The 27,674-nt window shown below is 42.6% G+C and overlaps 1 protein-coding gene and 1 long non-coding RNA gene across 2 annotated transcripts in view; one reads left to right on the forward strand and one right to left on the reverse strand.

Moving 5' to 3' along the window:
- Positions 1–9,927: 9,927 nt before the first annotated feature.
- On the reverse strand, positions 9,928–14,702 carry LOC121144448. Its single transcript, XR_005881801.1, has 2 exons — positions 14,187–14,702; positions 9,928–10,869 (listed from the first exon to the last, which is right to left on the reverse strand). It is a non-coding gene; the product is annotated as an uncharacterized LOC121144448 (long non-coding RNA).
- Positions 13,815–27,674, forward strand: part of LOC101824351 (sine oculis binding protein homolog) — a 159,631-nt gene continuing 145,771 nt past the window's right edge. Inside the window, 2 exon segments of the mRNA XM_005073213.4 lie at positions 13,815–13,948; positions 26,916–27,054. Of these exon segments, the coding sequence (XP_005073270.1) occupies positions 13,853–13,948; positions 26,916–27,054 (235 nt within the window). The 5' untranslated portion in view covers positions 13,815–13,852.

Consider the following 27,674-nt stretch of genomic DNA (forward strand, 5'->3'; position numbering starts at 1 on the left):
GACAACATATGGCCCAACAGCACATAGAAGACAAATTTTCTGTGATAGAAAAATGTTTCTTGCTATGCATAATGTTTCTCAAAGGAGATAGATCAAAACAGATCTCTGTCCTCTCTGTTTACTGAATACTATGTTTGATTGCAAAATATTAAAATGTAGTATGTTACTTTTGAAGTGTTGAGCATTTTGTTATAGATGATTTCGTTTCCATAACAACCATGTAAAAATTAGAATAAAGATGAAATTATAATTATTTAACACATCCATGAGCTTGATTTCCACCCCCAAAATGTTAAAATAGCTGAGCATAGAAGAGCAGCAGTGTGGCATGGGTCAAACTATGCTTCGTCTCTTGGGAGTCAACAGGAGGGAATTTGTATTCAGACCTTCTTTTTCCTGATGGCACTTTGTGCTCAGCCATACTTTCCTGCGGTGCAGTAAGGACATCAACTCTCAAGGATGACTGGAAGAAGAAAATGGCGTAATATGTACAAGACACTGTTGTGGGATATTCAATCACACGGTGTGAACATGTGTCTCTGTTTTACCTCATCTTGCTAAGGCTCCTTCTGATTGGCTTAATAAAGAACTGAACATCCAATAGCTAGGCAGGAGAGGAAAGGCGAGACTTGCGAGCAGAGATAAGAACTCTGGGAAGAATCTGAGACATGTGGAATTCACTATCCACACACAGAGGAAGTGAGACGTACACTATGGAGGAGAGGTAGCAAGTCACATAGCAGAATGTAGATTAATACAGATGTGTTAGTTTAAGTTTTAAGAGCTAGTTGGGAACAAGCCTAAGCTAAGGCCAAGCTGTCCTGCTTAATAAGAAGTCTCTGTGTCATTATGAAAGTTGGCAGTCCAAAGGAAGACCTGTTACAAGACACTCAGCTCACAAAAGGGTTGCTTTGATACCCGGTAACCAATGCATAGCTCAGCAAAGAATTGTCAGGATATCTGATACCATATCTCAGGGAAATTATATATATTATAAGCTCACAGTTATATCTCTACAAATCAAATAAAGAGAAGCATTTTTAAAGTTTTTCTTTATTGGCTTGTGGCTGGAGTCTCAGGACTCAGGGGCTCAGGCAGAAGAACTCTTCAGTATTCAAAGGTAGCTTAGGCTACATAGTAACAGGTTTAGTGGGTGTTACATAGCAAGAGTCTATCTCAAAATCAAGAAGGGAGGGAGGGAGGAAGAGGGGGAGAGGGAGAGAGGAAGGAGTTTTTATTTCATCAATGAATGCCATCAGGGAAGGCAAAGGAACTTAAAGAAAATTGAGACATTATGGTGAAATTTCTATTTACCAGAATTTTAAACTTTTGATTAACTAACAGTGTTGTGTGTTTAATTTAGTCTTGCTATGATACTTCTTTTTTTAAAGCTTCCATTTTATTAGTTTTAGTTATGTGTATGTGTGCATGTGTGGTGCATGCACATGAACTGGGTCTCCCTGGAGCTAGAGCATGCTGGGAACTGATGTAGGTGCTGGGAACTGAGCTTGGTCCCTCTGGAAGAGCAATATGCTCTTTTAACCCCAAGCCATTTCTGCAACCCCAAACTTTAATTTTTGCTCTTTTGAGAAAGGATCTATGATGATCAGGTTGACCTCGAACTCATAGGCATCCACCTGCCTCTGCCTGAAATGTAAAGGCATGCTCTCTCTCACCTTTAATGGATATGATTGGCCATTTGACATAGCCCAAATATTATATGGTGAGAAATAGATCTTTCTTAGACTCATTGGTTGGAACTGTGTAACCAATACACAGAATTTCAGTTAAATTTTGATTAATTAACAATATTTTATGTTTCAATTGGTCTTATGATCTTTCTTTGGAGCCACAAGCTATTTTCATTTCTATTTATATAGAAAACAATTAGGCAAATAATGTCCCAAATTTACTTAAGTAGATGGAAAACTCTATTTTTTAAATTGCTGAAAGCAAATTTGAGTCAGAATAAATAAACTTGTAAGCTACATTAATGTGAAATCCACAAATATTTGCTAAATGTGAACTTTATTTTTTATAATTTAACTCAATCTCCATCTCATAACCTTGACATGAGGAGGTGAAAATGAAGTCGAGACAGCCTCCCTGACCTAGGCTTTCCTTGGTCCCATTCTTTATTCTTTTCTCACCAGACTGGCCCATACCTGGGATTTGCAGAGTGGGTGGCATTTGCTCTGTAGCCATGGCACTCTTTTCCATGGCATAACTGAGACCAATGAATCCTCCAAGTCTCTGTGTAAATACTTTGGACATAGTGTTGCAGCAATTCTGTAGTGTCTCAGAGCACGGCTGTCCCGTTTTCACATGAAACCATACGTTATGGTGGACAGAGAGGACTTGCAGTCACCCAGGACCTTCTTCTGGCCAGGCTCCGTGCCTACCCCGCTGTGCCAGCCTGGACCATGTTGGGCCGGTGTGTTCTCTAAGGCTACTTTCTGTTCTGGGTTCCATCTTGGAAGGAAGGAGAGAGGCACTCCTGCTCTTTTTCTCCAACCTTCAGAGTCCTTCAGACCTGGCAAGCATTTTATGTGTTCCATCCCCTCTCACCTAGGCACTGGGACCTGGCTGGGACTCTATAGAGACAGTCTCTTTAATATCTGAGCGTCTTTCTTCCCTACTGCTATTTTTTCTCAAGCTCATGGAGTTGTGGTCTCTTTCTGGATTGGGAAAACTCCCCTTGGTTTACTATTTTTGCAAACCTCACCTTCACACAGACTTTACAGTCTGAATTTTTCATGACCGTGAGTCCTGATATTCAAAATCCAGGGTTTTCAAATTCAATGGAAATAGGTTTGTTTTTGTTTTTCCCTCCAACTACTGCTGTTGCTTTTAATTTCACAAGCCCATTTTAAACTAGAAAGTCCTAGGCAAGCCGTGTTGATCTGCGGATTTCTTTTATAATAGCCTCCCCCAATGCAATAATGCCAAAGTCCAATCTGCATGAATGGATGCATGGGATATAAGAGAATTAGCAGAGACAAACACAACACCTCTCTATATAGCAAAATGTTATCACAGACGGGAGCTGCCTTACCTCTTGTCTTTGATCTAGTTTCTCCTTGACTTTCAAACTTACTGTATTTTCTAATTAACGACTTGAGAAATTGACAAATGGACAATGACCAGACCACATATGGCAACAGAAATCAGACCGACAGGCTGCAGTCAAAGCCAGATTAGCCAAACCAGCATCTCTGGCTGCCAGCGGAAAGGTTCAACCTCAGTCAATGCCTGACAGCTTTCCAGTTCCTTACCAATTCCCTTCCAACTCAGCTAACCAGAAAAAGCCAAACATTATGCTCCCTAAAGCGATCGTGGAGGATACCTTGCTTCTCCTCAGCTGCCGCTTCAGTTAGCTTGCCTGCAGCTTTTCCATGTCTGCAGCCTCCAATCTGGACACACCTGGAGCCTTCCTTCTTTTCCCCTTTCCCACTACGAAGCTTTCCCACTCCCATGCCTGCCTTTGACTCTCTGCCAAGTGCAAGTGATGGTGGCTGTCTCCCTTGCTCCAAATAAATAGCCTTTGTTCTCGTCCGGGTGAGTTTCACATGCTTCCCCCAGCTTCCTACACATCAAGCTATTACAATTCAGATGTGTGCTGTGATAGCTGGGCTTAACACGTGTGTGTGTGTGTGTGTGTGTGTGTGTGTGTGTGTGTGTGTATGTGTGTGTGTGTGTATGCACACTCCTGTGCATGTTTCACACAGACATTTGGAATAATTAGATACTGAGCTTTTATTTCTGTTTTGATGAGTAAGAATTAAAACAGATAACTCAAAAATGACATTGTCCTTGAGTTTATAGGCTCTAGCATTCTTGCCTCTGATGGGTCCAACTATAGTATTCTCAAAAGTGTATCCGAAATTCTCATCTTTGCAAATTAAAATTAATGCATGTTAACAAGTTACTATCTAGAGTATTATGCATCAATTTGAAAATGAAGAATTTTTTTAATGTAGGCAATTGTTCCTTGTGTGTCAGGTTCCTTCAGCTGTCACATAACTGTATTAGTATGCACAAATAACCTGAAGGCCTTAGTAAAATAATGATTTTTAGAAGAGCAAATTATGTTCTTTTGTACACAAAAGGTAGTGGTCATTGCGATACATGGATATGGTCATCACACCAATATTCTGAAGTTCAAATTGCAATGCTCATCTCACAAATAAAGATTTGATCAGTAAACTAGAATTCCATATTCAAGGCCCCCCATGAAGATGGGACCCATCATCCTGCTGAAAGTCCCTCAAGTCCACAAGAAGCTGATATGCCTGTTCTTCTGGTTGAGGGTGGTCTTCAGCTGGCATGGCCAAGAATATGAGTGATCCTGAAGTAGAAGCTGGAGGGACTCTACTCAAGGGTGTTGGGATATCTTGGTGTTAAATGGCAAAGCTTGTCATGACCGGCTGGCCTGCACACACAGCAGAACTAGAAGGAACTTGGTCCTTCCCAGGCATAGTTGAATGTCTTCTATGTGCATCTGTCCATACCACTTTTCATGTCTCCTTTTTCCATGGCCCGCAGGATCCCTATAATCTTACATATTCCTCTGTCCTCACTGTCATCATCTAGCTCAGTAGTTGTCAACCTGTGGGGTTGTGACCCCGTTGTGATCAAACAACCCTTTTGTAGGGGTCACATATCAGATGTCTACATCACGATTCATAAATTGCAGTTATGGAGTAGCAATGAAATAATTTTCTGATTGGGAGTCACCACAACATGAGAAACTGTGCTAAAGTGTTGCAGCATTAGGAAGGTTGAAAGAAACAAAACACTTCTCAATATGAAAAAGTTACCTTGACACAGCTACCTTGAAAGTCCTCCCTGAATACCTTTTCTTTGACTCTTTTAAGATTCTGACCACAACACCTTTCTCCGTAGTCTAGGATCTTTGCATGGTAGTTCCTCCTCATTTTTTCTGTCAAAATTTCCTCTCAGAGGCTTTTGTGTTTCAGCTAACGTAGACTTACCACCTCTACACTTTCAAAATACTTCTCAAAGTTGTGCATGGTGGCTGTAACCCCAGCACCTAAGAGGCTGATGCAGGAGGATTGCTACAAGTTGGAAGACAGACTAGATGACATAGTTCTAGGCCAGACTGGGCCACCAAAGTGAAAAAAAATCCAGTCTCGAAACTCACCAACAAGCTAGCTGACTAACTAAACAATAAAATACGAGCATCTGCTTTGTTACTTGCTTGAGGCTTCCCTCTCAGACTCTGAAGTCTGTGAGTGTTAGACATGCTGCCACACACGTGAACATGGTGTCATCCACTTACAACCCCAGCCTTGGGGAGGCTGAGGAAGGGAATCTCAAGTCCAAGGTCAGCCTAGGATACAAAGCCAGACTGTCACAAACAAACAACAAACACATAGTGAGATTTGAGAACCTGTCATGTTATGTTGGCTGCTACCAAGCACCCAGAAACAGTGCTGGGGCCTTCAACACATATTTATTGAGTTAATGAATAAACAATAACCCAGACAGGTACCCATTCTCAAGAAAACAAAAACCAAGAGAAAACAACAATAAAACCCACAAAGAAACAGATGCTAGGAGGCCCAAGACGAGGTTTCTGTGTCATTTCAGGTCTCAGACTCCTGAGAACCCTCTGTTGTCCATGGTTAAAGCCCCATGTCAACTACAACTATGCGGTTTCGAGAACTCTTCTTGAAATTCATCCTAGAATTTTGTTCTTTGCAGTTAAACATAATCATGAATTCTGAAGCATAATTTAGAAGTTCTCATAGCATTGATTTTTATTTGTATAGTTCTTGCCATGTGGTTATTATTTATCCATATTTGAATTTTTTGTTTTTTTCTTTAAAATTTTTATTTATTTTTTAATGTTAGCTAATTTTATTGAGCCATACATTTTTTTCTCCACTCCCTTTTCCTCTTCCCTTCTCCCCTTCCACCCTCCTCCCTACCCATGTCCACTCCCAATTTTCTCAGGAAATCTTGTCTTTTTCCCCTTCCTAGGCATAGATCCATGTATTTCTCTCTTAGGGTCCTCTTTTTTCCCCTAGATTTTAAAATTTAAATTAGAAACAATCTTATTTTACATATCAATCCCAGTTCTCTCTCCCTCCCCTCCTCCCCTGCCCCTCACCAATCCCCCTATTCCATCCCCCTTCTGTTCCCTAGGGAGGGTGAGGCCTTCCATAAGGGATCTTCAAAGTCTGTCACATCATTTGCGGCAGGATCTAGGCCCTACCCCGTGTGTCTAGGCTGAGAGAGTATCCCTCTATGTGGAGTGGGCTCCAAAAGTTCATTCGTGTACTAGGAATAAATACTGGTTCCACTACTAGAGGCCCCATAGACTGCTTAGGGTCCTCTTTGATACCTAGGTTCTCTGGAGTTGTGGCCTGTAGGCTGGTTGTCCCTTGCTTTATGTCTAATACACTTATGAGTGAATATATATTATATTTATCTTTCTGTGTCTGGCTTATCTCACTCAGGATGGCTTTTTCTAGTTCCATGAATTTGCCTGCAAATTTCAAGATGTTGTATCTTACTGCTGAGTAGTACTCCGTTGTGTCAAAGTATCACATTTTCCTTATCCATTCTTTGGTGGAGGGGCATCTAGGTTGTTTCCATTTTCTGGCTATTATGAGTAATGCTGCTATGAACATAGTTGAGCAAATGTCCTTGTGGGATGAGTGTACATCCTTTGGGTATATATCCTAAAGTAGTATTGCTGGGTCTTGAGGTAGATTGATCTCCAATTTTCTGAGAAACCCATACTGATTTCCAAAGTGTCTGTACATGTTTGCAGTCTCACCCGCAATGCACATCCTCTCCAGCATAGACTGTCACCAGAGTTTTTTATTTTTTATTAATTTATTTTTTACATTCCAATCCCAGTTACCCTCCCTCTTTTCCTCCTGCTTCCTCCATAACCCCTCCTCCCATCTGCTCCTAAGACAGGGTAAGGCCTCTCCTAGGAAGTCTACTAGTCTGTCCCATCATCTCGTTGAGGCAGGATCAAGGCACCTCTCCACCCCCACACTCCTGTGCAAGGTGTCTCTCCATATAGAATGGCCTCCACTATTAGATCTTTGATCCACTACCAGTGGCCTTATATATTGTTCCTGTCACACCATTGTCACTTATGTTAAGGGAGTCTAGTTCAGTCTTATGCATTTGTCAGACCTGAGTCAGTGATCTCTCACTAGCTTGGGTCAGCTGATTTTGTGGGTTTCCCCTTCATGGTCTTGACTCCTTTGTTCATATTATCGCTCCTCCCTCACTTCGATTGTCCTCCAGGAGCTTGGCCTATTGGTTAGTTGTGGATTTCTGCATCTGCTTCCATCTGTTTCTGGAAGAGGGGTCAAGCTTTTCTTGGGTTGTGGATTGTAGGCTGAGTATCTTTTGCTTTATGTCTGGTATCCACTTACGAGTGAGTACATACTATATTTGTCTTTCTGGCTTTGGGTTACCTCACTCGGGATGTTTTTTTCCAGTTCAATCCATTTGCCTGTAAATTTTAGGATGTCAGTGTTTCTTACCTCTGAGTAGTACTCCATTGGGTAAATATATCACATTTTCTTTATCCATTTTTCAGTTGAGGGGCATCTAGGTTATTTCCAAGATCTGACTATTACAAATAATGTTGCTATGAGCATAGTTGAGCAAATATCCTTGTGGTATGAATGTACCTCCTTTGGGTATATGCCCAACAGCGATATTGTAAAGTCTTGAGGTAGGTTGATCCTAATATTTTGAGAAATCGTCATACTGATTTCCACAGCAGCTGTACAAATTTGCACTCCCACCAGCAATGGAGGAGTGTTCCTCTTTCTCCACATCCTCTCCAGTATAAGCTGTCATTGTTTTTTTTTTTTTTGTTTGTTTGTTTTTCTTCTTTAGTTTCTGTATTGTTTTGGAGGCTGTCCTGGAATTCGCTCTGTAAACCAGGCTAGTCTCAAACTCACAGAGATCTGCCTGCCTCTGCCTCCCCAGTGCTTGGATTAAAGGCATGAGCCACCAATGCCCAGCAGTCATTGGGGTTTTTGATTTTAGCCATTCTGATCTGTGTAAGATGGAATCTCAGAGTGGTTTTGATTTGCATTTCCCTGATGTTATCAGGGTTTTTAATCTTGGCTATTCTGACAGGTATGTGTAAGATAGTATCTCAGAGTTGTTTTGATTTGCATTTCTCTGATGACTATGGATGTTGAGCATTTCCTTAGGTGTCTTTGAGCCATTTGAGATTCCTCTGTTGAGAGTTCTCTCTTTAGATCTGTACCCCATTTTTTTTATTGGCTTACTTAGTATTTTGGTGTCTAGTTTCTTGAGTTCTTTGTATATTTTGAGGTCAACCCTCTGTCAGATGTGGGGTTGGTAAAGTTTTTTTTTCCCATTCTGTAGGTTGCAGCTTTGTCCTTGACTGTTTTTTGCTTTACAGAAGCTTGTCAGGAGGTACCATTCATTCATTGTTGCTCTCAGTGTCTGAGCTACCAGTGTTATATTTAGGAAGTGATCTCCTATGCCAATGCATTCAAGGCTACTTCCCACTTTCTCTTCTATGAGGTTCAAGGTGGTTGGTTCTATGTTGAGGTCTTTGATCCATTTGGACTTGAGTGTTGTCCACAGTGATGTGGATCTATTTGCATTCTTTTACATGTCAACATCCAGTTATGCTAGTATCATTGTTGAAGATGGTGTCTTTTTTCCACTTTATAATTTTGGCTTCTTTGTGAAAAATCAGGTGTTCATAGGTGTATTGATTCCATTGATCCACCTGTCTGCTTTTATGCCAATACCAAGCTGTTTTTGTTACTGTAGCTCTATAATAGAATTTGAAGTCAGGGGTGGTGATGCCTCCTGAATTTCTTTACTGTACAGAATGGTTTTGGTTATCCTGGGTTTTTTGTTTTCCCATATGAAGTTGAGTAATGTCCTTTCAAGGTCTGTGAAGAATTTTTCTGGGATTTTCATGGGTATTGCATTGAATCTGTAGATTGCTTTTGGTAAGATTGACATTTTTACTATGTAGATCATCCCTACCCAAGAGCATAGGATATCTTTCCATTTTCTGGTGTCTTCTTTATTTTTTCTTTAAATATTCAAAGTTTTTGCCATCCAGGTCTTCCACTTGTTTGGTTAGAGTTATCCCAAGATATTTTATGTTGTTTGTGGCTATTGTAAAGGGTGATGTTTCTCTGGTTTCTTCCTCTGCCTGTTTATCATCTGTATATAGGAGGGCTATTAATTTTTTGAGTTAATCTTGTATCCTGCTACATTACTGAAGGTGTTTATCAGTTGTAGGAATTCCTTGGTAGAAATGTTGGGGTCACTTATGTACACTATCATATCATCAGCAAATAGTGAAAGTTTGACTTCTTCTGAATCATATTTTAATATTTTAATCAAAAGATCAATCATTGTACATCAGGTTTGAATAAAATAGAGTCCTAATGTTTATACTGGTGTATCCTAACAACCACATTCAGTGAACTGAAGAGGTATTTGTGATACAAACATTAAATACTTGCCTCTACTTCTCCTATCTTTTTGGAGGACTTGGAAGATTAAACTTCCTAGCTTCCCTGTGGGTCTGTCAGATCTTTGACTAACTCTAGGCAATGCATATGTTACTGCCATTGTCTGAAGTCCTCCAGACCTCTCATCTTCTCTCCAGTGACTGTGAAATCATATGCATATGTGAAGTACAGCCCAAATCATTGAAGAGGATAATTGCTAAAGAGGTTCACCATGATCCTTAGACAACTTTGTTGGAGCTAGAAAACAAACCTTGTTTGTTTTAAACTTCTGGGATCTTTCCTAAGACTGGTTATTGCACCCTAATGCAAGGAAATCTAATGCCCTACTGATTGGGCATTAGGTTGCTAGCCTATTGCTATTAGCAAGAAATAGATACCACTTTAACAGTAAGAATTCAAGGTAAAATGCATTTTAATCTTAGATCTGTGAAAATATGGGCCTTAGATTAGGTAAAACATAGATTGTTACAGGAATTCATTTAAGTCAGATTAGCATAGTATTTAAAATTCCAGAGCTGGAATTGCACAGGAAGTTATGAGTGCACATCCCAATACTTCTTAGCAACTTGTATAAGATTCAGCTTCCTATGCGACTTGGGGATAACAAAAGTAGCTTTGTGGTGTTTTATGAATACTAAATGAGATAGTTCCTAGCATGTGTTCAACATCATAATTATATTTTAATCTTCACCTTTAGCTAGAGCACAAAGCTTGTTCAAGATGAACACTCATTTCAAACATTACATAAGAAAACTTTAAGGTTTTTTAGGGTACACTAATCAATTCTGGTTGATAACAAATATCTATAGGAAGGGTCTATAGGTAATAAATATCTAGAGAAGACCACTCTGGTCTTCCATCTGTTCTCTGATGTGTTTTCTAAGTAAAGCAGGCCCAAATTAAGGTCAAGATGAAAAAAAAACACAAAAATGCACTTGAGGAATTTACAGCAGATTGGGCCTGTGTCTATCATAATGATTAGCAGGGATAACAAGGGGGAAAATGAGGACTAATTATATAAGGGGAGGCTTGGGTGCTGTGTGTAGGGGTGGTAGAGGAGTCTTCCGAAGAGAGGGATTTATGCTATTGTTTCTACCCACAGTTATACTTTTACAATGAAGTTATCCAGGGAACACAATCTGACTCAAGATTCCAAGTGCAGAAATTGTCAATTCTTTCTCTAACGGTTCTGTAATACATTTGCAGAAACACAGGTTCATGAATGTGTAGCGCCAATCATAGTTCCAAGTTCACATCAGATTAGCAGTTTTCTGTGCTTGCATTGCCAGTAAAGATGTGCCTCGTGGGTTCTGATCCAGTCTTCTTACCTCGGTTTCTGGAGTGCACAAAGGAACAGGTGGCTGATTAATGTCATTATTTTTATTAAACACCTGGGCTATTTCTTTAAAGCCACTTTCTTTGAAGGAAGCACAGCTGCTTCTAAATATAAAATCTGGCTATAGTTTACCTTTTCTGTTTACTTGTTTCTTAACTTGTGAAACTGTATCTAAGACTGGGGGTATACAACTTGTTACTTGATATCAGCTCAGCAACAGTGAATCAATTGTGACAGCTCTGGCACCAAAGGAAACAGAGCAGACTTAAATATGTTTCCAAGAGACAAAGGCTTCTTATTGCATAGTTTATTTTACAACATGTGTTTTACACTTTTCGAAAGTTAAAAAAAAGTTTTCCCACCACTTCTTTAGCTAAGAGGATAGAACAGAAAGAACAAACTTGTTCCCACCCACATGTTGTATGGGTGAAATTCTGATTTAAAAAACCCCAAGAATTTCCTCTTTTTCGTCTACCAGCAACAGTATCATGGAGACACTCCTTGTTTAAAGCCCAGCCCACCAGACACCACAGGAGTTAGTGATCTGTCAAGGGGTGTAAGTGTAAATAGGTCTGGGCTTCTCTTAGACTCCTTACTACTGGGTCGCTGAAGGTTTGCTAAGGTCTACTGCAAATTTAGAGAACCAGTCAATGGACTTGGGGTTCCCAAGCTGGCTGCACCTGGATGTCCTCCGAAGCTACTGAGAGATCTCTGTAACTGAAAATGCTCCCTCGATTTCCATCCCCTCTTTCTTAATTTCTTGCAACTTTGCTAAGGGTCCCAGGTGTTACCTATCCCCAAGCACCGCCCTCCTGCCCGGGCTCCCAGTGCCAGCCTTTCACCAGGACCCCTAACAGGGAAAGCTGCCTCACAGCAGTCAGTCCTGTTGGATGGCTTGGGATAGATGGTTACTAGGAGTAGGAGGAGCTAGGTACTGCTTCTCTTCGTATCTTCGACATGTGTAATGAAGAGTTGCTTTCCCGGATACACTCCCAAATATTTGGAATTCGGTGTGTACCAAACACATTATGCTAAAATGCAAAACAGGCTTCGTAGACGTGTTCGACCATTCGTAGTATGCTCCTAGATCTTTAATTCGACGCTTAAGAGACAAAACAACGCTAAAATGCAAATTAGGCAATGCAATACTCAGAATGAATCCCACTTGATAAGCTGAACTGAGATCTTAATGAAAAGCTTACTCATACCCCTACACCGATTTCATTCTATCTTTTAAGTACTTAGAAATGTGTAATTTAAAATTCCACCACTGTCATAATGAACACTCGGTAATAGCAAGCTGCGGAACAATGGACACCCCCATATCACATTGTGTCAGGTAATTACAAAGTGGAGCAGCGCGGGAAAGCTGAGCTGGGAACGTCGAGGTGTCCCTTTGCAGTGTGTAGGAGCTTTCAGAGCTGTGTGTTGTCGCTGGAGCTGACAAATGGTTCACACCAATACCTCAACCCAAAAGACAAGGACAGGCGCAGCCGACCTTGGCCCAGGGCGTGGACAGAGGCGGCCCAAGGGGGGACACGTGAGCGCCTGAAGGATTAGCTGATCTCTGGAACCGACAGATTCTCGTGCAAGAGTGTGGAAGCCCGCGGAGAGTACAGGGTCCTGCTGGGAGTGGCGAGGGCGTGGGGCTCCCGGAGGGAGGGTTCTTGAGTGGGATCCTGCTCACACAGCAGTACCCACTAAGCCCAACCCTTCCCATTAAGTCCAGGGCACGATGAGGGTGTACTCGGGGTCACGCGGTAAAGATGCTACTTTGTAACAGGGCATAAGAGTGCGAGTGGGGCGGAGGGGGAAGGGAGAGAGAAAGAGAAAGAAAGAAATCAGGGAGCTAAGGGCTGAGTGTCCTATTTCTAAGTCGTTCTCAGGAAGGCAAAAGCTTCCTGGCAAACAGTCCGAGGGCGCGCCGCCGTGCTGGGGACCCCACTAAGGGACATTCATTCTCCACGCAGTCTGCCGTGGCCCCCAGAGCAGACACTCGAGTCTGAGCGGTGGGTCCGGTCTGTGTTTCACTCCGCTGCTAGGCGCTGCAACCCCGGGGCCGAGTGTCTGCTCTGTTTTCGGGTCTCTGCGCCCTTCCACCGCTCAAACTCCACCCTTCACCCCCATACATTTTGCCTTAGCGGCCTCTAGGTCAGACTCAGAAGCCAACTGTGAGCCCACGGGAGCCCACGTCACGGAGTTCAGGAACAGGTAGGGGGGGTCTGCCCGTCGCCGCTGCGCAGGGATCATCGCAGGGAAGCGGAGGCTGCGACGAGTGCCGGTGCCCGGCGCCCAGTAGCAGGCGGCAGCCAGCGGCCCCCGGAGCCGCGCAGCATCCGCGTCTACAGCGACAGGGAAGCCACGCCCGCTCGCGAGCGGGGGGCTGGCCTAGTCCCCCCTCCCCCGCCTTCCTCCCTCGGACCCCTCCCCGCGCAGTCCCTCCCTCCGCCCGCGGCTCGGCTCGCGGGAGGCGCAGGGCGCCGGGGCTGGCGCGCTCTCCCGGGCGCACACACATATCCACGCACGCACGCCCAGAGCAGCTGTCTCCGCCGTGGCCGGCGCTCCTCTCGCCCATGCGGACGGACAGAGCTCAGGAAGATGGCTGACGACTTCGTGGGGCCCCGAGGATGCAGCCCGGCGGCGGCGGGAGCGGGAGCGGCGGAGGCGGCACCGGCAGCGGCGGCAGCAGGAGCGGCGGCGGCGGCGGCAGGAGCGGCGGCGGCGGCATCCCCGAGACTCCCCGGACTACCCTTTCCCGTGACGGCCACTGACGGTCTCCGCCGCTAGAAGAGACCCCGCTCCTCCCTCGCCTGCCTCCCCCCCTCCCGTCGCCGGACCCGCCAGCACCGCTACCTCCGCCAGCGCCAGCGTTGCCACCATCAGTACCACCTCCACCTCCGCCACCGCCACCGCCACCGCCGCCACCACCACCGCCGGCGGCGGCAGCAGCCATTTCATCTCCACAGAAACCAGACACAAAAACATGGCAGAAATGGAGAAAGAAGGGAGACCTCCGGAAAATAAAAGGAGCCGGAAACCGGCTCACCCCGTCAAGAGGGAGATCAACGAGGAGATGAAGGTATTTTCGGACGGGGACCGGGGAGCCGGAGCTCTTTCTTCTGTCCGCTCCCTTCGGGCTGTTGTGTAGGCTTGGGGGGTTGGGGGGTTACGACAGGGGCACCCTTGTCAGTTTCTGTCGGGTCTCCGGGACGTCTCAGTTCCCCCTCCAGGTGCCAACTCTCGGGCTGCATCCCCTCAAATCTACCAACCTCAAATCTGATGGGGGCGGGGGAAGCATACTATTTAACCTCACAAACCCTAGATTAGTGCAGATGTTTCGGGGCGAGGGTACCGGACTCCAGTGGCGAGTAGGCATGGCGCAGCGGCTTTCCCCATGGTCGGTGTAGTCTTTCTCCCCTTTTCGGAAATGAACCTCCGGACCCCTCCAAAGTTAAGAGCTGCCGAGCCGGGCCACCGAGGTAACCTGGATTCCACCCCTCTTCCCAGTTCGTCCCCAAGCTCGGTGATCCCTCTTTGCTCCAACTCGCCAGCAGAGATCGTGTAGCTGTCAGTGCTCGAGGCTTGGCCGGAGCGGCGCAGGTCAGGGACTGTGCTGCCAGCGGGCTCGCCTCTGCCGCCCCGGGCCGCTCCTCTCCGCCGCTGCCCCGGGTCTCCAGCTCGCCTCTGCATGCCTCACTTTCCAGTTAGCAGACCCGGCAAAGCCCGGCTGAAAGCCAGCTGTCTGAGGGGCGGCCTTCGCAGCCGCCTGCCCATTGTTCACGAAGGCCGGCCCCGAGTCCTCTCTGCGAGGCCGGGCTCCCTGCCAGGCCAGCGGTGCTCCAGAGGTGGTGAGCGCTGCCTCCTGGCGCTCCAGCTGTTCGCGCTGAAGCCAGAGCACATCGTTCAGCCTGGACTCCTCTGTCACCCTCTCTTCTTTTTTTTCCTCAAAGTTGTGTGTTTTGTCTGGGCGAGGATTTTTGTCTTGTGTGCATCTCATGAGTTAAGCGACTAAAAAAATAAAACGATAAACATATATATATATAGTTTTGTTTCTATGACTTACCAAAAAAAGTATAAGGCTTTCTTTTTTTTTGAGTTTCTTGGTGTTCCCCACTTCTGTACAGAACCCTGGATATTGTCAGGTGACTCAGTCATCTTTGGTTAAGTTTGTATTTGAAAGGCAAACTGGTTAAAATGATACGGTACTAAAGCACTGTTACCGTGTTTTGGCGTCTTCTTGGTTACGGCAAGCGTATTTAGTGAAGGGTACGGTGATGAAACCCATGCTTAGAAAGGGCAAACAAAGCTCTTGTGTTCGTATAACTAGGTGCATGTTGGTAGCTTTACCTCTCTCCTGGAAGTCTCACCAGTATGCCACATTTTCGAAACGGGGCTTTTATTTCAGGGGGTGAAGAATTTAGTGTCTGGAAGCAGGAGGTATCTGTCTGGGAAAGTAAAGCTTTGCCTTGGAAATTAATACCATTCCCTGTTAACAGAAGCTACCATTGATTCCAATGATAGAGAAAGAAAGAAAAGAAGGAAGGAAAGGAAGGAAGGAAGGAAGGAAGGAAGGAAGGAAGGAAGGAAGGAAGGAAGGAAGAAGTAAGAGTTGTTTTCTCTTCACGAGGCCGTGCTCTGCAGTTGTGGCCTTCCCTCTTGTCCTGCGTTACTATGTTACGTTTCCCTGTCGTTTTACATGGACAGTTGGCCACAACAAGAGAAGGCCACTAGGAAATCACAGCTAGCTCTGGCCCTTTAAAATTCTGCCTAATGACCTCTATATGGATGGCAGCTTTTAAGTTTCATAGGTTCTAGAATTACAAATTAGCTAATTTTAATCAAAACATGTGAAACATTATCCCGGCTGGATATAAAGGCTGACTGTGCTCAGTGCTTGGGGCTGGTGCTGTTGGCTTTGGCTTCAGGCGCACTCCGTGGTTTGGGAGATAGTTGTCCTTCTACAGTATAACAGATGTTTGTCTGAACCAGAGAGGAAGAAACAAAAACAACATTGTGTGAAGGGGAAAAATTACAGTTTTCAGCCCATGCTGCGGGACTGAGTGTGGGATTAACCTGGATGCACAGAATTTCCTCTTTTTAAATGTTATTTTTTTTCTCCATATTGCCTTCTACTATTTGAAGTCTTAATCCTTGTATCATTCTGGAACATTAAATGAGAAGTTGTTTTTCCAGCACATAATTCAATTGTGGCATTTTCTGTCTAGTTTGGAACAATATGAAAACCCCTGTCAACATTCAGCCATGCCCATGTATAAACCCCCAGGGTGGGTTTATAGGTATTCTTCTACTATAACATTACCCCCTCCATCCTTACTTAAAAAGTAGGTTCTCAAAGCCACAGAGTTATTTTGAACTCATTAATATATTTTTCTTATTTTAATATTAATCACCATACCAACAAAACCCCTCCCTACCCCTCATGGTATTATTAGCCATTCAGCTTCCTGAACTGAAGTATAGGGTAACATAACAAGTTGGTTGCTCTGTATAAAAATGGGTGCAACAAAATGTCATCGAGAACACAATGTAGCCTTGTACAGCTTCATATCAGTGCCGCTGGGGCAGCTTGGCTGTATTTGCCTTCATCTGAACAGCTTTCATCTGGACCAGTGTAAACTAAGCTCTGGTAAGTAATCACTGCCCAGCAGAGAGAAAGGAATGTATACAGCTAGCGGGGCCTAAGCTGTAAAAACGGAAACTTGAGCTCCCACCTCGGATCGCATATCAAGGCTTGAAGGTAGGGGAAATGAAAGGGGAAAGAGGAGAGAGCGAATGGAAAAGTCAGCCTGGGAAGTGAAGGATCAGGAGGAGGCCCCCCTTGGGGAGATTTGGCCCAGGGATTAGGGAATTTTATCGTGGTGTACAGTGACCTACTCAGGTTTCAACACTGCTTGGATTGAGTTGCTTCTCTGTGAGCTGAAAGAAAAGGGACTGGTGTGTATGAGATTTTTTTTTCTCCTCTGGGTAATAGAAAGGACACTGGTACAAGTGTCTATTTTAAGTGCAGCAAATGCGGAGTGATGAGAATGACCAGCAAAACTGCCTCACTCAGAGACTTTCTTCAAGATTTTCTAAACATGACAATCACGCAGTTAAAAATGGCTGGAGAAGACAAACTGGCTGGGTTTTGGGTGACACCAGTAATGGCAGTGGAGGTGGTCTTCGTGTGGCTGGGAGCTAATGTTGGTTGGTGTTTCACTAGATCAGATATCGAGTTGCATTTTCGTTATCACTGGTTTAATGGATATGGCAGTTGTAACAAATTTAAATTTGATACAATATAATTTTGTGTGTGAAAAGTACACGACTTGGCATATCTTTACTATGATGTACTTCAGGGAAAGTATCTTCCCAGCAGGAATACCTATCTTACAGTGAGCTCTATGATGTTTCTTTATCTTTTCTTCTTTTCATTCTATTTTTTCCCAGCTAAAGAAAAATTGAATGCTATACTAACAATTATGTCTTATTTAATAGTGACTAGTAAAGAATATGTTAGAAACAGCAATCAAAAAGGTTTTTTTTATTACTTTGAGCTTCTAAAATGACTATGGGGATTATATCTAAGTCAGTGTGTCACAATACATGAAACTCAGGATGGAGGAATTCCAATATAATGGAAGAGTTAATTAACTTAGGAGTTCTTCCAGAGCACAGTAAATATAATGTAAAAACTATGAATTAATGAATGTGTAAATATAAATGTATGTATAAATTTTCTGTGATTGAGACATGTATTTGTGCTCATAAATCTTAGTGAACTGTGATTAGTAGGTCCCAAACAATAGCACAATTCATAAAATTCTAGACTATAAGAAGAGTCAAATTTTTTCATTTAAAACTCTTTGACAAAACTGATGTGATCAGATTAGGCACTCTGGTCTGGGAACCTCTTAAGAAACCCATTACTAATTTACATACATTGCTTGGTTTCTTTATTAAGTACCCAACTACAGGGTCATTTGTGTAAAATGTCACAAGGTCTCACCTATGTTGAAGGTTTCTGTCCATAAATATCCCCAAAAGCTAATTTGTACCTAAAATTATACCTTGATCCTGCTTCCCACAGCTTGAGGTGTGCACATCTGTTAGTGTTAGCAGGAAATTTTCCATAAGGTTTTCTAGTTTGTTCTCTGATGGTCTCTGTGGGGCTTTAGAAATGGCCTCTGTTGATTGCAAGGACAGTAAGGCAAGCTACAGAACTGATGAGTTGAATAACATGATGTTGAAAAAGAAAATTAGAGTATGGATGGGAAAAGCCTGGGTGTTTAAGTCTGACATGAACTTCCACCCAAAGCAGGCACATCTTAAGTCTTAGCTTGGAAAACACCATCCTACTGTCTGTTACAGTATGTCCCGGGAACTTAGTGAGTGCGTTTGGGACCATATCCCATCCAATGCCTAAAACATCCTACCAGACTGAGTAGGAGTCTCAGGTGTGCCCTGTGACTGGGCTGAGTCCCTACTCGGGTAAGTCAGGCACAGCCCTAGCCTCTTGGGAGCAGAGTTGGGATGTTGCTGAGCCTTTGGCAGTACTTTCAGTTGCCCAAATCAGGAATCCAGGCTACAACTGTACGAGATGGTGCAACCAGGGCTCAGATAGCTAAGTGCTCGCTCTGGTAGGGTGGGGTCTCACGAAGAGTCTGCTTTGGTGACCTGCCGAGATGGTGAGCGGTAGAATGCCCCTCTCCAAGCCTTATAAAACTTGTAGGATCCAAATACTAGGAAATGGAAAGGAACCACTCCACTTCCTCCCGAATCTGAAATAAACATTTGAAATAGAAGAAAATGAGTCTGACAGACTCGTTCCCTTCTGTGTTTCCTGCCTCGACGCTTGCCAAGCCCTGCTTCACAGAGCCAAGCCCTGCTTTCTTGTGTGAAAGACAGACTTATAGGAACTGAGAGGTAACAGAATTTTAAGGAAAGTCAAAAGCAGAGTCTCAGTGAAGAGTAAATCTTAGTGAGCACAAGTGTCTCACTAAATGGAGACTCCCAGAGAAAGGTGGACTACTTAGATCTTGATGTCCGAGGAAATGCCCATTTGATTCATTGAAGCTTTATACTTGTTTTTGAAAAAATAAAATGTTAGAATAGAAAAATGAGAAGGTGAATCATAAACAGTATTCGCGTTGGCTAAAACTTCCTCTCTGGGACTGAGATGTCTGCCACACTTGCTCTCTCTAGTGAAATTATTGAATGCTTTCCTGAAAGAGAAGGAATATTACAGTGTGGAAGGAGGGAAAAATAGACCGCTTTTTAAAAATAGTGCCAGTTGAAACACATACGCAGACATGGAAGCTCCCATGAGCAAGGTCTGCTGAGTGTGTATTTTAGAGCCTGTAGATGGACGGATGGCCATTCTTAATATCTCTCATCTAAACAGAAGCCTAGGGAATGATGAGCTCATGAAGGCCAGTGGCTCTGGCACAGGCAGGAAAATGAAGCAACAAGTTTTGGTGATTTTTTTTAAGACTAGTTTTGCAGCTGTGATAGGACACAGCTGCATGCAGCTGTACACCTGCCATGTCTGCCACTGTGCCAGCGAGGACCGGTACCCCCAATTTCACAGCATTCCTTTGACTCTTCTAGGGCAGTTGATGTCCTGGCAGCAAAGTAGAATGTGGCATGTAATGGTTTGCTGTCCATCTCATGGAAACAACACAGGCTTTATATGTGACAGCACATGGTTTCGGTTTTATATGTATAGCCATCGAGTTTGGAATATATCCGTAGAAGAGTAAGACTGTCTTCAGCTGTTCTAGTGGGCTTTCAGTGTTATAATGTCTTGTCTGCATTACGTACTACATTAAGATCAGCAAGGGCATGGCTGATGACAATGCTGCAAAGTGACCCAAAATAGAGCACAGTGATCGTCTCTCAAGGACTTGAAGCTAGGAAGCTGTAGCCAGACCCCAAAAAGCAGAGCTCAGTGTATAAAGTCTATACCATGAGTGCCAATCAGACCACTGTTACTAGTTCGTGCCTGGTGATGGCTACCTAATCAATCATCAGGGGCATCTTTTTTTATGCCATCTGACCCAATGGGACTGTAAATATGGAAGCACTCTGTAATCAGCGAGGGACTCTTCACACATCTCTTCTGCACTATCTAAATTCCACTTCCTGACCTTTTTCTTATCGTAACCATAAAATAAAACTAGTCCTCTGGGTCTGTGTTAAGAGAGGCAGCTTAGACGCAGCTCTGGGCCCATGCTGAAACTGATCAGAGCAAGTTCCTTCTCACTGCCCTCTGCAATGGAGCAAGGCCCCACCATGTTTCTCTGTCTTTCCTTATTTATTTCTCTCAGCAAGCCCGTGAGGCTCTGAGGGTGAACCTCACAAGTCAGGCAGAACATAGGGACATAGCAAGAGAGATAAAACACGTTCTCAAACTAATTATCATCCTGTCATCCAAAACCATACCTAACAGAGAGTACCAGCATCTCCCTCCCCAGGCCCATCTTCCCCAGCTTGTGAATTGTTCAGAATTGGGAGTTTCCTTTTCCTTTGAAAGTATTTTTCATGTGCTTTACTCTTTGATAATACATGTCAGAATGTTGTGATGTAATGTAACTGACAGATTCCTTTTATCATCATTTAAACCATGGATATGACTGATATAGTTGCCTATGAGTAAGACTATATGTTAATTCATTTTTAATTAAAGTTAGCCTTTTATTTTTATAAAGTTAGCATACAGTCATGACAGAAATAGTAGAATGAGTAATAGAAATGGGCAAAAAGTGGGACTGGAGAGATGGATTAGCTGTTAGGAGCACACATTGTTCTTGCAGAGGCCTGAGTGTAGTTCAGTGCACTCATGTTGAGCGTCCCACAACTGCCTGTAACTCCAGCCCCAAAAGCTCTGATGCCCTCTGCTGGCCTCCACAGATACCTGCATACAAACATGCACATATACTCACACACAAAGCACATGCACACACACCCCACAAATAATAAAATAAATATTAGACAAGAAATAGAAAGCACAATGAAGCTTAAAATTTCCCACTAGACATAATTATTGTATCATATATTTTATGCTCATTTCCATGTGTGATATACAAATTAAAAAAATCACTTTTCTTCTAAAACTCAATATGTTGTTAATAGCTTTTCAAGTCATTAAGATTTATTTACTCCATATATTTTAGTGGCAAAATAGTATTCTTTTTTAAACTGAAATGTATTTAACCAATTTCTAGTCTTTCTGGTATTTAGGTTTTTGTTCTAAGAAAACAGCTTGAGATAAGTATTCCTGAACACAAATATATTTGTACCTCTTTTCTTAGGCTAGTTGCTAAAATGGACACAAATAAAATTATCATGTCAAATGGTTCTTGAATGTTTAAGGCTTTTAATTCATGGAGTCAAATAATCCTTTCTAAAAGTTGTAGGAATTCGAGTTCTGTTCAGAAGTACGAGGATGCTCACTGGTATCATTCCTTTTGAAGAAAATGGAGGCCGGGTTTCATATAGCCTAGGCTGACCTCAACCTCCTTATGCAGCAGAGGTTGACCTTGAGTTTCTGATCCCCCTGTTTCTGCTTCTACAGTGCTGGGGTTACAGGCATGTGCCACAATACCCAGCTTATGCAGTGCTGGGGACCCAGCTCAGGGTTTCATGCATGGCAGCGGTGCATTCTACCTCTTCTAGTTGAATGAGAGTGGTAAAGAAATGTTATGGGAATTAAGATTCAACAAGAAACACACACACACACACACACACACACACACACACACACTTTGCTAGTATCAAGAGCTTGAGAGGTGTGAAGGGGGACTGGAGAAATGTCTTAGTGTGTAAAACTGCAAGCCTTAGAACCTGAATTCAGATCCCCAGAACCCATATAAAAATGCAGGTGCAGCAGCCTGTGTGCTTGTAACCTCAGCTCTGGAGAGCCTCAGGGACAGAAATAGAACACATGGGCTTTATAACTGCCAAATCTAATTCAATTGGTGCTCTCCAGGTTCAGTGAGAGAACCTGTCTCAAAAGAAATCATGTGGAGAAGAACTTCCTTCTGTTCTTCATACACACATGCACATGTGCCCCCCCACATGAGCATGCATGTGCGTGCATGCACACGTGCACTCACACACACAGAGGCAGGGGGTGGGAGATGAGGAAGCAGTAAAACTTCTTCCTGCATATCCGTGACTCTAGAAAGCATGCCTTCAGACTAAGTGATAGGCCTGTGATCTTTCCTCCGGAGGTCCAGAGATAAAGGAAGGGAAATAAGAGGCACGAGGAAGAGATGGAGTAGCCATTGGAAGACAAAGCACTCAGCTGCATGTGATGTCAAAAAGTTGCAGAACAAGAAGATTCAGTTTTAACTGTGAATTTTGAACATCCCATCTCTAACAATACAACTAATTAAGGAGAGTACAGGCCAATGATCCAGTCCAAATGCAAGCAAAATTTCACCAGAGGCAGATATGTTCTGGCTGGAAATCACTTGATGACATTGACATCCTGTGGTACGATTTCTTTGTAAGTTCTTGATTGATCCAGGAGTTAAAGTGTTCGGAACTGGTGGCCCCTTTGCCACTGAATCTATAGTAGAATTAAGCCTGGCGTAAGAATCAGAAGATTAATCTCAACAATATAGATGCCTAACCAAGATCTTCACAAAGACACTACCAGTTGACACACCAGCACGGATGGAGGAACTCTCACAAGGCCCCACCCCTAAGTGGAGAGCTATGACAGTTAATGACAGCTGAGAGCAGGGGGCGGGAGACAGGGGATCAGTCTTCTCCAGGGATATGCCCTCTAATATTATTCAATCCCAAGTGGTCAGTCTTCAGCACATACAACATATGCACAATAGCAAAATGGGCCCTCTAATGTGTGCATGTGTGTATGTGTGTGTTTATGTAACAGTAACAGAGAAGAGGTAATACATTTGAGAGGGAGTGTGGGGGCACTGGGAGAATTGGAGGGGGACGAGGGAGGGGTGGAAATGGTGTAAATATAGTACTCATATATGAAATTAAGAAAATTAAATTAGAGAAAAAAGAATGGGAAGACCTCTATTTGGGTTTGATGCTCCATGATCTGCCATGCCCCCATTTTCTTCTGTCTTCACTTTAGTTCACCAGAACTTTATTGTGAAAACTAAACATCCAACATACAGGAATATGGAAAGGAACACAGATTTAAACGGCATGGAAATACTGCAAAGTGCTATAAGACTAAGAAATTATCATTAGAATCTTAGTGACCTATTTTCCAAACCCAAATTGCACCACATAGTATGAGAGGATTCTTGTGTCACTTCCAAAGACAAGAAAGCAGTCTGCAAAATGTAATTCAGATGCCAAAATATTGCAATTTTTGGCACATTTTGATGGTTCCTGAGAGCAGTGATCAAGTATTTGAAATAACTGCTCAGTAAAACTCATGCCATGTGATCACCATCATTTTGAGATTTGTAAAAAGCTGCTTTGTTTTTCACATGAGTAGAAGTCCTTTGATTCCATGTAATTCTAAAACTAGGAGGAACTTTTAAAGAAAATTTATTTTATGGGTAAAGATGTTTTGTATAGTCGTATGTCTGTGTGTGCACCACATGGATGCCTGGTGCCTGTGGAGGCCAGAAGGGGGCGTCTGAGTCCCAGTAATTGGAGATACAGATGGTTTCTGGTTGCTATGTAGATGCTGGCATTCGAACTTGGGTCCTTTGGAGGAGCAGCAGGAACTCTTAACTATGGAGACATTTCCTGCTTTAGGTCTTCAGGAGAAATACTGCTTGAAGGTTACACACACACACACACACACACACACACACACACACACACACACACACACACACACACACACACAGATCACGAACAGCAGCAACTATCTTCTCCTAAAGATAAGAGTGCTGTTGCCTTTGCGGGCATTCAGAGTTTCCACTCCTTTCATCTTTGTTCACCTCCCCCTTTAAACAAACAAACAAGAAGTAGCGTAAGAAAGGACTAACTTTTAAGTTGAAAATTGCTTCTTAAAGGACAATAATATGAGAATGTTGGAACATGAAGCAAGGTGTGCCTTTAACCCCAGCACTTGGTGGCAGAGACAGGCAGACCTCTGTGATTTTGAGGTTAGCCTGGTCTACATAGTGAGGTCTAGCCAGCCAGTGCTATGTAGCCAGACTCTGTTTGTTTAAAACTGAAACAATAATTATGGGAATTCTTTGCAAGAAAAGTTTGAAGACATGTCTAGGCCATAAACATTTCACAATTCACCTCACCTGGTATGTTAGGTGACAATGGCAAAAAAAATCTTCCACTAACTTTGGTTTGCAGCATAATGAGTTCATGTAATATCTAGCATATTATTAAACTTTATCTAGAAACTTAGGCTATTAAATGGTTTACTCCTTGAGGACATTTGGCTTCTTAATACAACAGTGGAGATGGGAGAGTTTATAGCATATTTCTTTTTGGTTTTAATTTTGTTATTTATTTTTATGTGTATGGTTAATTTGCCTGCATGTATGTCTGTGTCCCACAGATGTGCAGTACCCATAGGGATTGGAAGAGAACATCAGATACCCCTGGAACTGGAGTTATAGACAGTTGTGGGTGCTGGGATTGAGCCTGGGTCCTCTGGAAGAGCAGTTAGTGCTCTTACCTGCTGAACCATCTTTCTAGCCCCTCTAGTCTATTTCTTGTGACTACATATATTCGTTTTCTCTTTTTCACTGTATTCCTTCCTTCTCAAATGGCTTGAGATTTATCTCTTGAGCTCCTGTACACCTATTGTTTCCTGTCCCTGAACTCACATATCAAAACAATAAGTCATTTATTTTCATTTTCAGTGACAAGAAAAGGAACATTTTATAGTTACTTCCATGACATTTATAGTAACTTGAAAACCATGGAGTAGATCAAATTCATATTGACTGCTCTATGAAGTGTCTGAGTTTCCAACAGAAAACACAAATAAAACTGAGTTTTTGTTGTTATTAAAATGTCCAAATAATAAGACCTTGTTGTTAATAATCCAGTTAAGTTTCAGTTTTTTTTCTGCTGTCTGAAAATTCTGCATGTATCCCTCAGATTGCTTCTGAAAGGATGAATGAATGGATTTGCAGCGGGACTAAAACAAACAAATCTATATCCTCAGCTGGGAAATTGATGCATGAATTACGCATCTGTAGCCTTTTTGTGACTTCAGAGCTTAGACACAGTGGAGAAAGTAGTGTCTATCAAGCAGGGTACCATGAGCCTTCAGACTGAACTACGAAAGGGTTCACAAAGCCAGATGTAGTAGCCGGGGAGTCACTATGCAGAACATCTGTTTTATTGGCATAGTTCTCTTAGAGATTGGAGCAAGCTGCAAATCGACCAACAGGATGGCTTTTAGTGCTGTTGGGAATAGATCTTGCGCAAGGCAAGCAAGAATCATCCTTGGAGCTTTCTGCTGCCACACCTCTGGTGGAGGGCCTTGGTGTGTATGCTGAAACTCTCATTCTCGGGTCAATGAAAGAAATGGGTCTTAGGGAGAGTAGCATCTCATTAAAGGGACCTCCTTTGATTAAACAGAACAGCATTTAGCACAGTCTTCCTTGGTGGTATTCCTGAAGTTTCTACACTTATTATTCGTAGCGAGCATGTCATCTTTGTGCGTTCAAGGAAAGAATGTCTATTTGATGTTGTCATGGCCAGCCATCAGAGAGAATAAATGCCTCACTAAAGTTTGATATGGCTGGCTGTTAGCCATGCGGATGGTGACAATCAATCTGGCTATTTTTTTAATTGCTGGTGCACTAAACCATCATAGATTGACCCAGTTGGATCTTAGAACTTAAATGGGTACTAAAGGAAAAGCAAGCAGCATCCTATGGGTGGTTTGAAATGCCAAGTTTATTTCAGTGGGATCAGCACTGTAGTCTTTTATGGAACCCTTCTGAGATCTGAAGTGACAGACTTTAAGAAGACACGAACCACATGTTGAGGGTCCGCACACTCAGGTGCCACCTTGGTGCTTCATTCAGGTATATAAATTATATACCCCAGTGGAATTCAAAATGACAGCATCTGAGAAGAAGAATATAATATTCTCTGAACCACAAAGTTAGGATGTATAGTTTTTCTAGTTCAGTCTAGAAGGCTTATGGTTACTTGATAGCTGTTTAAGCATAAAGATCAGTAACACACATAGGCTCACGTTTTGTGTCTGGATCTAGCAATTGATAAATTGATAGACACAATCACTTGGCATAAGCATTCAATCTGTCATCCAGACCTACTATTTCCAAACTTTGATATTTCCAGTAACGGCAATGACACCTTACATTCGTATATTAGCTCACAGTTGATAAAGTAGTTTTATCGAAAGTCCAGTTGAGCAGTAGCCTTCTAGTTTGTTGGCACTTTTATGTCACTTGTCAGAGGACATAGTGACCTTTGATTTCACGGAGAATGAATCTGTCACTAACACAATTTATCAAACAAAGTATCCATCAAGTTAACAAATACCTTTGCAAAGGGAAAAATTGCAAAGAGGGACCCTTGAAATCCGCTCAGTTTTTTTGTACAATACTAGTTGACAACTGAGAAATTATATTTTGCTTGAGACTTTGTTTTATTTGCAGTAAGAGGCACATTAAGTAACAACACTGAATCAGAAAGCAACTCTAATTTAAATTAATTAGAACTACAAAAAGCTCATTTTTATTTTCAAAATGTTTTCTTAGTTTTTTTACATGTTTCTTTTCAATATTTTTGTATTACTGAAGAATTTAAACTTTGCAGAAGAATATGCTAATGTAAGACTTCCTATTTGTAGATGAAATTGACAAGTACCTTTTTATTGTCTTTAAATTGCCAGTGTCTGAAGGCCTGTCATAATTGGATGAGCCATTCTGCGATTTAAATGCATTACAGCCTTGAACATGACTGCAAAGTGAACAGTCCTCTAGGGAAAGTGGGGCTGGCATGAAATGGATACGGCTAACAGAATTTAACTTGTACACTCTTTTCCAATAGTTATTGATTACAGAATTAAGTATTAGCTTCTGCTTCTCTTTCAGAACTTTGCAGAGAACACCATGAATGAACTTCTTGGCTGGTATGGCTATGATAAAGTTGAATTAAAAGATGGTGAGGACATTGAGTTCAGGAGTTACCCTACTGATGGGGAGAGCCGGCAGCACATTTCTGTTCTCAAAGGTAACTGTGTTTAATGGCTCTTTGCTCATGCAAAGCAGAATGAACTGTTTCCACTTTCCAGAATTGAATTGCTGTGGGTCTCATTTGGTTGTTCTGCACACAACTAGTTTAAACCTCAGCTCCTCACCCTGTAGCTCTGGCCCATATGGGATTGAGTAATTAATACATGTGGGAGTTGCACAAACTTTGGCAACAGCAAAAGGTTTTTGAAGATAGAGTGGCCCCCAATTCATTGCAAATCAATGTGTAATGCATCTGATGTGTTTCTGGGAGTGCATGCATGTGATGCATCATACAACTTCACTGAAGCCTTGGTTCTGAACACGTAACATGAGCGCTTTGCCCCATGCAAGCCGTCATGCCATTTAGTGACAACAAATGCCTCCTGAAACACAGCTCAGACTCAAGAGTATTGTATGTTATGGGTCTCAGTGTCCTTACTATACATACAAAGTTCTCTGCTCTTATAGAAGCCCAATTACTTAATTATAGAAAGAAAGACAATGTTTTCCAATGTTACCCCTAAGTGCTCAAGTACCAAGTTAGTTTATTTTTGGATTTATTTTCTTAGGAAATTTGACTTTTAAAAAATTTCATTTGAGTAGCTGACTTGAATTGCA

Source organism: Mesocricetus auratus, unplaced genomic scaffold (assembly GCF_017639785.1).
Source record: "Mesocricetus auratus isolate SY011 unplaced genomic scaffold, BCM_Maur_2.0 Super-Scaffold_100018, whole genome shotgun sequence".
Classification (NCBI taxonomy): domain Eukaryota; kingdom Metazoa; phylum Chordata; class Mammalia; order Rodentia; family Cricetidae; genus Mesocricetus; species Mesocricetus auratus.